This window comes from Marmota flaviventris, chromosome 4, assembly GCF_047511675.1.
Source record: "Marmota flaviventris isolate mMarFla1 chromosome 4, mMarFla1.hap1, whole genome shotgun sequence".
Taxonomy (NCBI): domain Eukaryota; kingdom Metazoa; phylum Chordata; class Mammalia; order Rodentia; family Sciuridae; genus Marmota; species Marmota flaviventris.
The window spans coordinates 69,197,833-69,212,533 of record NC_092501.1 but is presented as its reverse complement, the minus strand read 5'-3'; the positions used below and the strand labels follow the sequence as shown (position 1 = coordinate 69,212,533).

The window sequence follows — 14,701 nt, the reverse complement described above, 5'->3', positions numbered from 1 at the left end:
AAGAAAGCCAGGATGCTTTAACAACAACAAAAAATCAAGGTACAGTGTGATTAAAATATATTAAACATCCTCAGAATAGGGCCATGCTTTATAGTTATATCTTAAAGAAGATAATTAGATAATTCTGGAGGATATTTATGAGTTTTCCAATAAATGCATAATGCTCGTGTATAGGACATATGTGTATATCAGCCCCTCAATTCTAGTTTATACCTGTTTGAGGGCTTATAGACTGTTGCTAGGAGACCTACTGGCCCAATTTTCTACCTCCAATAATTAAGAAAGGAAGAAAATATTTTACTGTCATGCGCATAAAGAAATAAATTGTTCAGTATCTTATATTTTGATCATGAGAAAGTCACTGTTAGTCTCTACAACTCATTCTAAGGTAGATTTGTTTCTTTAGAAAACTGTTCAATTTTCACACAGTTTCAAAGAGTGCTGTTTTGAAAAATCTCCTCTGAAATCTATCAAAAATATACTGTGTACGTCAGTGGTATACTGTTGAAAGTACATTGGTGTGTGATGAAGGTATAATTTTTAAAGTGTACTGCTGTGTGAAATTTACATTTTTTTCATCCCCAGGCTCACCTGGTAACTCCGTTCAATGCTAAAGAATCTTGAATAATTTATGTAAGTCACACTAAAATTCTTCATAATCATGTCTACACTACTACTTCCCTCAGGGCCTGTACATAGTTCAATAAATATTTTTTGGATTTGATTTTTTATTATACCTTTGTTCTGTTCAAGGATAATAAATCTTTCACCCTTAGACTAACTTGTTACCAAATATAGTATGGTTTAGTCCATGTCTACAGCTATACCTACGTGCCGAGAGCCATCTGTGAACTGTGCATAAACTATAAAGTGATGTGGAAGCCATTAGGCAGGAAAGCCTGGAATCAGGAACTCCCAGTGGCAACTCCCAGTGGCTGGTTTGAGAATGTTTGGTTCGTGTGGCTTCCTATCCAGCTCCATCACAAGTTCAGCACAGCCTTGGAGATGAGATGACCCACTGGAACCACACAGCCTCTTGAAAATGGGTGTAGCTTGACAAAATGCCAATCAACCTGTTTATTGCAAGACCCCTGACACACTGAGAAGCAAGTCTCCTCCTGCCGAAACCTGACCCCTGCCTCTGATGTACTCCCCCTTTAATAAAGAAGAGGGACCATTTTTTGTTGTTCAGTTCCAGCTCCTATCAGGACTGGAAGACCTATCAGGTGCCCCAATCTACCTAATTTCTGGCTCTGGCTCTATTTCTTACTAATTATTTCAGACTTTCTAGTTCTCAGGAGGTTCACACCTCCTGAGCAGGAAGCTACCCTAGCAGGGTGCTGGTTGCCCCACAATACCTAAGTCAGACATATTTTAAAAGTGTATTTATTTCTACTCTGTCTTATTCACAAAGGAAATAAAATAGATATTTGATATTCATAGTATCTCACTTAAAAATACAATCCAGATACCACCTCATTATGTTTTTCTATTTTTTGTGAAAAATTTCTTCATCTGAATAAGTTCCATCAACGTTTAAAATTTTATCAATAAAATGAGCCAAACTGGAGCTTAGGGTGCAGCACTGGGCATGCTTAGACCTTGGGTTCAATCCCCAGCACGATGAAAATATAAAATAAATAACACTGCCAGGCAAGGTGGTGCATGCCTGTAATCCCAGCAGTTCTGGAGACTGAGGCAGGAGGATCTCAGTTTCAAAGCTAGTCCCAGCAAAACCGAGGTACTAAGCAACTCAGTGAGACCTTGACTCTAAATAAAATACAAAATAGGGCTGGGGATTTGGCTCAGTGGTAGAGTCCTCCTGAGTTCATTCCCCAATACCGAATAAATAAATAAATAAATAGATAGATAGATAGATAGATAGATAGATAGATACTAATGAGCTTAGTAATCAACTTACATTTACATGAGGATTTTAGTTTATTTTTAGTTTATTTTTTTGGTACTAGGGATCAAAACCAGGTCTTCATGCATGCTAAGCATACACTTTTCCACTGAACTCCCCTTGTCCCAGAAAGATATTTCTGAACAGACATTTTGATAGTGCCACATACTGTTCAAACAAAGATAATTTTTGTTTGTAAACTGAAACCAAAATGTCTAGTGGTATGCTGGTAAACCAGTACTGGGTGAGCAGGGAGGAAGAAGCTCTGCTTTGTAGCATTTGCTAATCTGAGGTATAAACACACCCACCACTGACAACTGAGAGGTATTTTTATTGAAGTTGTTTTGATCCAAGGAATGTTTACACTGGACTCTCTAAACTGCCCCGCCACACACAGACACACACACACACACACACACACACACACACACACACACACACATTTACACGGTTCTATACAAATGTACATACTTTGATTCTTCCTCTTGGTAGTTAAAGGACCCTGAGAGGAACAATTTGTCTCTTAGTGCATGAGATAGACAGGATAGATTCTTCACAAGCCTGACACAACTGGGAGGAGAGAACTCTACCTCAAATAACACTGATGATCTTCCTCAGGAGAAACTGAGTTTGAAATATCAGTTTGGGGCAGAATTGGAGACACCAACAACTTTAATGTTTTCCCTAGAAGGATGGTGGCCATGGTATACTCTGCTGAGTAAAAAATATTATAAATGAAAGGCTCTTCAAAAACATTAACTATGGCAGCCATCGTTGTCCCATTAAGTCCAGGTACCCAGGTGGAATGGCACAGACCAGTAGTCCAAGATGGAGACAGAATGCAGTCCTTTAACTTTGTTGGTATCTCTATCTCTGAGGTCACAGGATTATAATGCTTTCCTTAGCATGAATTCAATCTGGGAAAATTTTAGTCTCTGTGCAATATCCAGTGAGCTCTCACCATTCTGAGGAGAAAAAGAAACTTCAGTTATTTATTTCCAATAGAATAAAATGTCAATGCAAATGTAAACAGATTAGACTGAGCCTCAGGCTTGGCAAGGCCTTTAAAGGTCGTTCAGTTTTAAAAGGAGTGGCCTAGCTCCTTTCTTCCTTAGAATGGTTAATTTTAGCATTATTCACATGAAAGGAGGTTGATTTCCTTCAACACAAGACCTGGATTAGAAGATTATGCTGCTAGGGGGAACTTCAGACTCAGGTTTGCAGATCCTTACCTTGTCCTTTATCATGGGGTTTGCACCGGCTTCCAGGAGCAGAGGGATGAGAGTCTGGTTTTTCATTTTGCAGGCATAATGTAATGCAGTGCAGCCATACTGAAACACAAAGGGCCAACATTGCAGCTCATCAACCAGGCTTCCAAAAACTTTAGCACATGTTTCTTTGGCAACTATTCACATTTGGTAATGTGCGACTAAGCAGAACAGATTGCAAACCATCTTGTACTGAAAAGTTTTCTCCTCTCCCTCCAGATGTACATTAGTATCCTATATTCCATCAATATCTTCACTCCTCATTTTCCATTACAAATTATAGAATGTAACTATGATAACATATATTTATAATAATATATGATGCTTAATTATACCAACATTTCTTTGTGGAATTTTATATATCTGGGCAAGCACTACCCTGATAATTTTACCATCTTTTCCCTTAGAGAGTTTCCCCATGGACCTTTTTGTAAATACTATCCTTTATGGTTTTCAATCAAAATCCTCAGTCAGAAGAAGGTAGCTGCTCATATCACTACAGAATATGTATAAGATCTTAGGAGTTTGATGTACAAGTCCACACTTAGTTTGCTATAGTTCATATTTTGTACTATAAATTAGCAGTCATACTCTGTTGGTACCAATTTAAAACACTAACCACAAGTTAAAAATATTTTATAACGGGGGAATTTGTGTTCAAAATTTGCCTTTCAAAAAGTAGCCAAGAAACCATAGTTTTGGTAAGAGAAAACAATATCCTCAACTGTTAAAACCAATAGAATTAATTCTAGACCTTATTCCCTGGAAATTCTTCTAAGATCATAGGAAATTATGTTACAATCATTTATTTTTATCAAGTGATGGCATGATGAATGGAAGAAGGACTCTGGAATTTTCCATGTGAAATAAAGTGAGTCTAATTAGCTAAAAATATAAAATACTTCCTTGGGACTAGGAATGTGCTTCAGCAATAGAGTGCTTGCTACCATGCAGAAAGCCCTGGATTCAATCCCCAGCACCACAAAAACAAACAAACAAAATAAAACCTAGATTTTTTTTGAGTTAGAACTTGGATCACATGTTTGGTGGAAAAAGATGGTGCCTGTGTGCATGCACACGACACATGTGTGCTTAGGAATATAATATCTCTGTCTAGAGATAGATAAAGACATAAATAATTAGAAAAATATCTGGAGAGAAATTTTGACCACAGGCACAAATTTTAAATCTTTTGCATTCAAATGAAAAGATCAACAAAAACCTTCAAAAACCTCCAACGTAACCTTTAATAATCTCCTATTTTAATAAACTTCAAAGCTGTTTAGGAGAATAGGATGCATAATAGTAGTCTATACAAATTAATTTTTAAATTCTATTTGAATTAAAAGACATAGATTACATCAACTTATTGTCCTGTGCTCTCTCATGCAAGCTTGCACTGTCTTACCCACACAAAAATTATTTCCATTTAAGCCTTCTTCAAATTTAACAAAAACTAAAATAATGCAAAGAATTAATAGAAACAGGGATAAAGACATATTTTTTTTCTCATAGAACAATGGTAATACACAGAGACTGTCAAAAATAGAACACTAGTTTTCTGTAATCAAATTTCAACTTGCTTTTCTTAATATAACACTAGAAACCTAAAATTTTATCCAATTAATTTAAGCAAATAAAACACCATACAAAAAAATGTTTGATCCACTATTAGCATTTAAGGGAGGAAGGTGAGTACAGAGGTGCAAGGATAAAAAGTCAAAACAAAACCTTACACATCCTTATGGGAAGAAGTCAGCGGATGCTGCTACAGACAAATGTTATTGCGGCTCATAACATCACTTGGATTTTCTTTGCTCTTTGCCCTTCTTGAACTTTCATTTATAAAAGGGGCCTCTCTTAAAGGCTCTTGGCTGAAGAAGCAGCTGTTAACACCCAGTGAGCACTTACTAGGTAATAAATTTATAATTGGCCACCCACCTAAGTAAAAAGTGGCAGGCCTATTCACACAGTGGCATTCTGACTCCAATTTAAGCACTGAGGATGGTGTTGTTATCAAAGTCTTCCTTATCTTTATTTCTTACCAATGTCAAAACCAGTTCTTTTAAAGATGTTCTGCAATCAATAAAGATTCTTTACTCATGAGTTTAGTGGAAGAATATAAATAACCTCAAAGTTGCACGACTGGCAGTGAGTAAAAAGAAAACTAAATGAACATTATTTTGGAATGGCTAAAAATATAAACTTACACAGTCTTTAGCATCGACTTGGACGCCAGCATTAAGGAGCATTCGCACAAGAACCTCATTCTGCTTTGTCTTCGATACCTGTTGTAACAAACAGTAAGTGCAAGAGAAGTGGTTTGACAAACATTTTCTTCATCTTGTGTCTGAGACTATTGTAATCAATTGGCTTCATCTGAATCTCAACACTCCTAAACATCTCTCATCTTAAAATCCTTGAAGACATATCAGGTTGTGCTGAGATTGCCCTTCCAAGAGCACAACCTGATATGTCTTCAAGGATTTTAAGATGAGAGATGTTTAGGAGTGTACAGACTTGTTTGAAATGTACATTCTCAACCCTCACCCAGACCTACTATCTCTTGCTGAGGATGGGATCAGTTTTCTATATTTTCCTTCCTGATTCATAACTCTTCATAGCTTCTCATCATTCTGAAGACAAATCTAAGCTATTCAACATGATCCCTCTAGGGCTTACTGCTCTAATCCTCTCTCACAAGAGCTACCTCCTGGATCACCCTGCGTTAGCTACACTAGCTTGTTGTTAAGTCCTCCATTCCCACCAGGCTCCCTCTGGCATTATTGCACAGATGTTCCTTCTACCTGGAAGCTTCCTACCTCCCGTTTTTGCTTTGCAAATTCATCCTTCATATCTCAGCCCATGTTCCTCTTCCTCCAGGAACTTAGAGCCTCTATTTTCCTTGCTGCTTCCCAGTGTCAGACTTCCTGGACTTAACTGACCAGGTGAAGAAATCCTTTTCTTCTAGGCCCTCAACACCAATCACTTCTCTGTATCACCTGTTTCATGGCGATTTCTCTTGTGTTTGTCATTTGATTAATGACTCCCCACCATCCTCTAATGCTCACAAGGTCAACAGCTATGCCTGTTTAGTTCATCATGGTATCACTAATCCTTGTACAGTGTCTGGTTCATAACAGATCCATGAAAATACAGGTTGAATGATAGAACAAATGAGTGAAACCAACAAAGTTCCTCAGAAACTCACTTTTCCTTTTTGGTCCCTCAAGGTTCTGACCACCTGACAGAGCCTTCCCACTACAGAGGTTCACCTGAGAAAGCAGAGCTCTCTCTACACATAAGGCATCAGCCCTTTGTCATCTGGAGCTATCCAGTTGTCTTCTCTCCTCCTTCTTCCTTCCTGTGTCACCTGCTCAACTGCCTTTTTTTCTCCTACCTTTCTTTGAAGTGACTCGATCCTTTCTGATCCTTTCCCCTATACTTGCCTCTCACATCACTTATTCCTTATGCATCACAAATTTACAATGTCAGGCTCCATTAATAAATAGTGTATGTGAGCAATTGAAGCCAGGCTGTTCATTGCAATCTATATTTTTGCCTAGGCCTCTCCAGCTTCTAAACATTGGACCATCTTAAAAAGCAGAGCTATGTGTCAACAAATTCCAAATGGGCCTTGCCCGTAGTTGTGATGTTTTTCTTCAGAACCTCTGAAAAAGTCAACAAATTACTCCTGACCCCAAATGACAAATATTCCAATGATGTGTGCTGAATACACAGTGAATTTCTCAAAACATTTTTAAGGATATAAGCAGATAATTTATTAGTGAATTAAAATTTTCCCTCTCCCATAAATTAAAAGATCAAAACCAACATTTTCATATTTAATTACAGTTCCTCAAATTCTGCAACATTCAATATCTGAAGAAATAATAACACTTTCAACTGACTGAATTTATACTGGAACTTTTGTTAAAAGGGAAAACTGAGGGAGGTTTGAGGTCAATTAGCTACAGAAAGGGGGGAAAGGTGGTTATTTAATTGGAATAAATGATGTATCTTTTGAGTCATCTCTCAAAGGTGGAACTGGCTACAAGAGAAGCAGGGGTGGGGGTTTGGGGGTGGAGAATCAGTGCACAGCTGTCACCATATTTGAAGGTAAAACAAAAACCCTCAAACTCCATCTTCTTCTCATAATATGAATACATTCCTACACCAACTATATTCCCATTTAAACATGATTCAATACATCAAGGTAAAAGATGGGCTTCAAATTCTCCATAAATATCTTCTGTGTTTGTCGGCTCCTTGGTGCAAATCCCTTAGGAACTGTCTTCTATCTCATCATCAGGATGTGTCCTTAAATGTCAGTAGTTCATAAAGAGATGTGCAAAAATACAAATTCCACTGAGAGAGAAAGAGAGTAGGAGGAATAGGATTTTTCCCCTAAATTTTCAGAATTTTGTAGTTCCTTCAGATAAAACATAAAACTAAGTCAAGATTAAATTATTTTTATAGATAAATCTTTCACAGACTATTTTACCATTGGTCTACTGTTTTTGCTACCTTCTCTCACTTTACATAGTTAGCATTGCATGAATATTGGAAATGGTTTTCGTAGAATACGCTTGGTATTCTACAAAACTCACAGTGGTTCAACTTAGGATTTTTCAACTTTATGATGGTGGGAAAATGATGGGCATTCAGAGGAAACCACACTTTGAATTCTGAATCTTGATCTTTTCCTGGGCTGGTGATATGCACATGATACCCTCTGATGATGCTGAGCAGTAACAGCAAGGTACAGCCGCCACTCAGCCACACGGTCACAGGGGTCCAAGGACCCGTACTCTACAGAGTACGGTGTGGTTAAAATGTGATGTTTGGTAGGTGAGGTATATTAAATGTATTTTCTGCTTATAATGTTTTTATCTTTGAGAGGTTTATTGGGATGTAACATCATCAAACGTCAAGGAGCACATGTACAAACCAATAGCTTATTTTGTTATTATTTCTTTACAATATCTTACTGGCCTAGCAAAACTTGCATATCGTGCATAGTTCTCCTATTCATTTTTCCTGTACCCTAATAAGTGTACTCACCATGAGAAAATACCCAATAAGCAGGACAGGCATCAAGAGGACAATGAGCAGATAATCAAAGAAGGTAAATCTTTTCTTCACAGCATAATGCAAGCAGGTTCTCTCTTTCTACAATTAAGAAAAGAACTCTTCATTTCACTTTTCATATTTGCATATTACTACATCAAAAAGTTCATGCTTTTTATTTTTATGGTACTCAGGGCATTTCTTTCTGTAGGGCTTGTCTGATTAATAAACTTGGATTTCCATTGACCAGAATATTGAACAGTCCAATCTAAAGGAAAGACAAAGATCAACAACAAACAACAGAGGTGAAGATGCATTTTAGAAATCATTGAAGTCTAGATTTTCACATTCATTTTAGTTTTTGAGGGACAAATATATTGAGATACAAATATAGAACTGAACTTAGTATGTAATGCCATAGTTATCCTTAATCAACTATGGTGGACAATTGTTCATTTGATGATATGTTTACAGGAAAATCTTAACCTCATTTCAATTTTTCCGTGTTCCCTCATGAACACAGACAAGAATGCACATAACTTAATTATTTGAATATATCAAGATTTATCAGGTGGTGGACTTAAGCTTTGAGGGGTGGTATATAAAATGTGAACTCTCAGGGGCTCATAATCAAAGGTGGCCAGAAAGATGTACAAATAAGTATAATGCAAAAAAGCTATGGTATAATTGGAACACTATTCAAATCAATAAAAGGAAAGGGAATGTAGGAGAGAAAAGAGAAGTGAGTTTCTACTTGGAGGTAGCTCTATTCTTAAATAAAAACTCTTGTTTTCCTAATTATTAAGGTATACATGCTACCTGTAAACATTCTGGAGAGTAAAGAAGATTAGAATGATAGAATTCAGAATTATGCATTATCAAATAGTACAGAGTTAATTCTTGACATTATGCTATATTCTATCAAGGTTGTTGTCAATTCCATACACATAGAATTTTAAAACATAGAATCATATTGCATATTCAAAATCATATCTTGCTTCTTTCCAGTTTAGAGATGCACATTTAGAATATGTACATTTTCCATGCCATTAATATTTTTAATTACATGTTTGCAAGGATTGACTGACTGCTCATGTTTTTATTAGTATGTCATACGTATACATATTAGTGGAGCTCATTTTGACAGATTCATAAATTCATAAGACATTGTTTACTCCATTTCAATCCCCAGTACTTCCTCATTTCCTCTCTTCCTCCCTTCCTCTGATCTCCTGCCTCTACTCTATTGGTCTTCCTTCTACATATTTATTTTTTTATTGGTGTGTTATAGTTATAGATGAAAGTGGAATTCATTGGGATATATTCATACATGTACACAGCATAATTAGTTCAACCTCATTCCCCAGTTCTTTCCTTTTCCCTCTTCTCCTCCATCCTCCTTGGCCTCCAACCTCTACTCTACTGATCTCTCTTCTATTTTCACAAGATCCCCCCCTTTTTTGTCTTTTTTTCCCCCATCTAACTTTCACATCAGAGAAAACATTCAGCCTTTAAGTCTGGTTTATTTCTGAGTCTGGCATATTTCACTTAACATGAGACTCTCCAGTGCCATCAAATGATACAATTTCATTCTTAGTTAGGACTCCATTATATAGATCACATTTTATTTATCCACTCATCTATTGATGGGCACCTAGCCTGATTCCATAACTTGGTACTGTGAATTGCTCTGCTATAAACATTGATGTATCTGTATCATTATAGTATGCTGATTTGAGTTCTTTTGGATAACCACTGAGGAATGGGATAATTGGGTCCTGTAGCAGTAATATTCCTAATCTTTTGAGGAATCTCCATACTGTTTTCCAAAATGGTTGTACTAATTTACAGTCCCACCAACAATGGCTAAGTGTACCTTTCCCCTATATCCTCACCAGCAATTGTTATTTGTATTCTTGATGAATGCCATTTCAATAGGAGTGAGATGAAATAGCAATGCAGTTTTGATTTGCATTTCTTTGATTGCAAAGAATGCTGAACATGTTTTTATATATTTGTATATATTTTATATACATATTTTTATAAATATATTTTTATATATTTGTTGACCATTTGTATTTCATCTATTTATATCTTTTGCCCATTTATCAATTGGGTTATTAGGGTGTTGTTTTTGCTTTTTTTGTTTTTAATTTGTTTGTTTGGTGTTAAGCTATTTGAGTTCTTTATATATCTTAGATATTAATCCCCTATTGGAAGAGGAGCTAAGGACTGCATGGCTTCCTACTGAATGGAGCTTTTCTAATTGATTTAGGCAAACCCTCTATCTATTGGACATTTCAAGTTTTTAATCTCTTATTTTTATAAATATCATTGCCTGGATATCCTCATTCACAAATCTTTGTCAACGATTCTAATTCATCTTTTGCATAAGTTTCCAATGACTCCTTAGCATGAAAGGTATTGTGTACTGCCAAATTGTGCTCCAATAAGATAATAATAATTTAAACTTTCTCTCTGGTCAACATTTGATTTTATTTTTAAATCCTGATTAATTTGCAGACCAAAAAAGTATCTTTATGTTTTAATTTAATTCAATCTGTTTTCCATAGAACCAGTGTTTTCTATAGGCATCTGCTTCTCAATCACTAAGATCTTTGTTTGTTTAGTACTTCTGAAAATAATTTATCAACAGACTTAAGAAATGTAAAAGTATTGGTTTACACTATTAATGAACACAGACTAAATATCTGGGGAAAATAAAAAATATTAAACACTAAAACACCATTAGAAACATTTTGAAAAGTAGAAATTACAAACCAAAACTCTTCTGATAAAATGTCTATTAGTTTAAACTATGCCATGAAGTCCTTTTCATACTTATGATACCAGCAGACCCCAGCAGGCTGGCTGAGGTTCTTTTTTACAGAGCAGAGATAAGGGTGCCCCCTCAGCCCACCCTGAGCTGTCACATATCTCCCTCCCTCAGCTTCCCCGTGAGCACACTTCTTGAAAGAGGACAGAAACTCACAGAATCTGACTTTGGGTGGAACTGCTCAAAACAGCTTTATATACCTGGTTCTTCAACTGTGTTCTAGGGACATCCTGTCCCACACTGTACTAAACTGCCTATCAGACAGAGCATAGTCATGACTTGCTTTTAAACTAGCCCAGAACTGGAAGTGTAACTCCATCTTAGAGCACTTGCCTAGCCCTGCATTGGATACCCAGAACCTAAAAAAAAAAAAAAAAAGAAAGAAAAATTAAAAATTAAAAAGAACACCCAAGCCAAAAAAAAAAAGAAAATAGAAAATGGTAAGCACAAGCAAGAAACTCCTGTAGTGATCAATTTTCTGATAACACATTGTTACTTTCTCCCAATAAGCTAGTTTTTAAATTGATATGGAAGGGGCAAGTGGGTCCCTATGAGCTGCTTTTCTCATTGAATGCATATGATATGATTCAGGACATTTATAATTATTGCAAAAAATGACTGCAGATATTTATTTAGTCTAATTTAAATGTTGCCTTTAGTATATGATGATGCTAGATGTTCAGAAGAAGTTCTAAAAGAATACTGACAGTAAGACACACATGCTGCTCTTCCTTGGTCCTGAAGACCCCAAGGTAGTAACATTGCAGCTGTAAGCACATTTTCTGTGTGATCTCAAGTAGCTTCAAGTCATGAGCTTATTTCTCCTTAGCAAATTTCTCAATAGTATTCTTTCATTCTATAAGAACACTATAGTGTCTTTTGGAGAACAGGGCATTAACATAGTAGGTAAAAATCTAACAAATAAAATAACATCACAAAATAAATATTTCTTTTCCAAAAAAATTTTCAATTACTTATATAAGAGTGAGCAAGAGGAGAGAAGAAAAAAGACAGGGAGGGGAAATGGAGGATGGGGAAGAAGAGAAGAAGAAAGGAAGAAGCTCTCTCCAGACAACTGAGTGAGCCATTCTCTTTCTCTTCAGAAGTACAAAGACATAATTAATCACAAAATATGCTTGCTGGTTGAACTACATTTTATTTTGCTTTTTAGCCAAATAATATGTCCTTGGTATGTGTCAGTCTCTCTAAAGTAAGGCAAAAAAGAATTGTTAAATTGTTAATAAGGAGCTATAAGCAATGAAAAATTTACATTCACAAGACATCACCTAGAAGAGACCGGAATGGTGACAATTATATTTCCCACCATATGTCACAGCCTCACCTGGTTTTTGAGGTTGACATTAGCATTCCTTCTTAAAAGGAAGGAAACAATTCTCACGTGCCCTCGCCTGCAAGCACAAATGAGGGGGGTGTCTCCATTGAAGCCATCTTGAATGTTGACGTTGCAGTTGTCTTCTCTTACCCAACGCCACACTTGACCCAAGTCATTCTGGTAGGCCGCCTGGCAGATGGGCTGAGTGGAAAAACAGAGGAACTGTTCTTGAAACATTAGCATAATTAACCCCATACACAAACATCATCAGGTAACCACTTAAATTTGCAGTGTTTTCAAATTGTAATATATTGTCAAATAGATGAGTTTTTGTTTGTTTCTTTGTTTAGTTTAGTTTTTTTGTTTGTTTGTTTGTTTTGTTTTGTTTTGTTTTTGTCTCAGCTGTGCCTCTTCTTAAGTTAGCACATGTGTAAGCACACCCAAGGAACTTCTTCCATTTTCCTAAATTGGTTGGCACATGAAGCTAGATAAATAGGGAACAGACAAAGGACTGAAAAAATGAATGAAATTCTACCAATCCAACTCAGTAAGGAAATTGTACATTGTGGTCATGAGTAAATAGTCCTGCAGAAAAGCAGGATCTTGCTAAAGCTGAAGTAGGCACAAGGAAGGAAGGAGTAGAGGGAGCACTAAGAAAAAGAACAAGAAAAAAATAAATAAAATAAAAAGAATCACCTGGCTCTGAGCTCAAGGAACACAGAACAGTGAAAAAGACAAATAATATAAAATAATATAAAAATACCAGTTTCTATAGTTACCTACAACTGATTAGAGGCTGTTCCTGAAAAGCATGATGAAGAGCTCTGCACAGCACTACAGGCAGCAAGTCCTTAGCTAGCCTCATCCTGCCAGCTTTCCCCTCTGCTCCAGCCCTTCTGGACTTCTGTTCTTCAAATAACCCATGTTTCACCTCTTTCCTGTGGGCCTCTTCCCTGCCTGCTCTCCTGCCTCAAACACTCCCCCAGCGTTCACCTAACTCCTAACTCAACCTTCACATCATAAAATTTTCACTGTATCCAAGAAGTCTTTCCTGACTCCTAGCACCTGCTATTTCTCCTTCACAGATTCTGACATAACTGTACCTCTTCTCTCACTTATTTACAATCCTATGTTTTAGAATAACATACATCAGAGAGTTTTGAGGCAGCACTGCATTGAAACTTAAGCTATTAACCTGTGGGGACCAGAGCTATGACCATCCCATTCACCACCGTATCCCCAGTATTCAGTACAGCATGGGGCATGCAGTAGGCAAAGAAAATATTTTTAGACTGGTTTTATGGAGAAATTCTTTGTTTAAAAAAAAGATAATAAAATAAGTTTTTTGTTTTTATACAATGTATCTGTCACAGGGATAATGCTCAATTTATAGAAGGAATTACTGCTTTTCAAGTCAGTCTTTGTTTTACGAACCTCTGTTGTATACTAGTTAAAGGTGCTAGGGAAAAGATAGTATAAACCATGTTATTCTTAACCATGTGGAATCAATTCATCCAGCAGGAAAACAGGATGCATACAGACAACACAGTAAATAATGTAGTTTTGAGGGTTTTTGGCTTTTGATTTATTTTATATTTTATATTTTTGCCAACTAAATGTATATGTGTATATGTTGCTGGATATTGAACCCAGAGACTCATGTGAACCTAGCATGGGCTCTACCACTGAGCTACACCTCCCATCCTAAGAAAACAATTTTGAAGCATAGTTGAGTATATAAGACCTGCAGAAGTTAAAACAGATCAGTGACAAACTTGAATGGATCTATTTGCCAAGCAACTCAGTTTCTAACATAGCCAAATATATATGTATGTGTGCAATATATTATGCAGATGTATAACTTTATATATATATATATATATATTTACATAAATATATATGCATATATATAACTTTATATATTATTATATTTATGTATTACTTTCTATGTATATTATATAAAACGTTACTTTATATAAGCACATACAAATGCACATATGTGTGTGTCTGTATATTATATATATACATATATATATATTTTTTAAAACAGTGTTTGGGGTAGAAACCAGGGCCTCACAAATGCTAGGCAAGCATGCTACCATTGAGCAACATCCCCAGCCCTGTAATAAACTTTTAAAGCTAAAGGCCTACTCATGAAAGAAAAAAAATAAAGGAAAATCAACTTATAACAATTATGAGACAAACTTCTGTACCCCAAAATGCAATAAGCATGACACATGGGTTGAAAATTTTAACAGAAATGCTCAATTATACAAATCGCCTATTCT

General features: G+C 36.1%; 1 protein-coding gene across 1 annotated transcript in view; it reads right to left on the bottom strand.

Moving 5' to 3' along the window:
* Positions 1 to 2,217: 2,217 nt before the first annotated feature.
* Ankrd22 (ankyrin repeat domain 22) overlaps positions 2,218 to 14,701 on the bottom strand; it is a 35,324-nt gene continuing 22,840 nt past the window's right edge. Inside the window, exons 2-6 of the mRNA XM_027949231.2 lie at positions 12,423 to 12,614; positions 8,239 to 8,346; positions 5,385 to 5,462; positions 3,139 to 3,237; positions 2,218 to 2,871 (exon numbers count right to left, since the gene is read on the bottom strand). Coding sequence (XP_027805032.1) covers positions 2,794 to 2,871; positions 3,139 to 3,237; positions 5,385 to 5,462; positions 8,239 to 8,346; positions 12,423 to 12,614 — 555 coding nt within the window. The 3' untranslated portion in view covers positions 2,218 to 2,793. The remainder of the gene's footprint in view (positions 2,872 to 3,138; positions 3,238 to 5,384; positions 5,463 to 8,238; positions 8,347 to 12,422; positions 12,615 to 14,701) is intronic.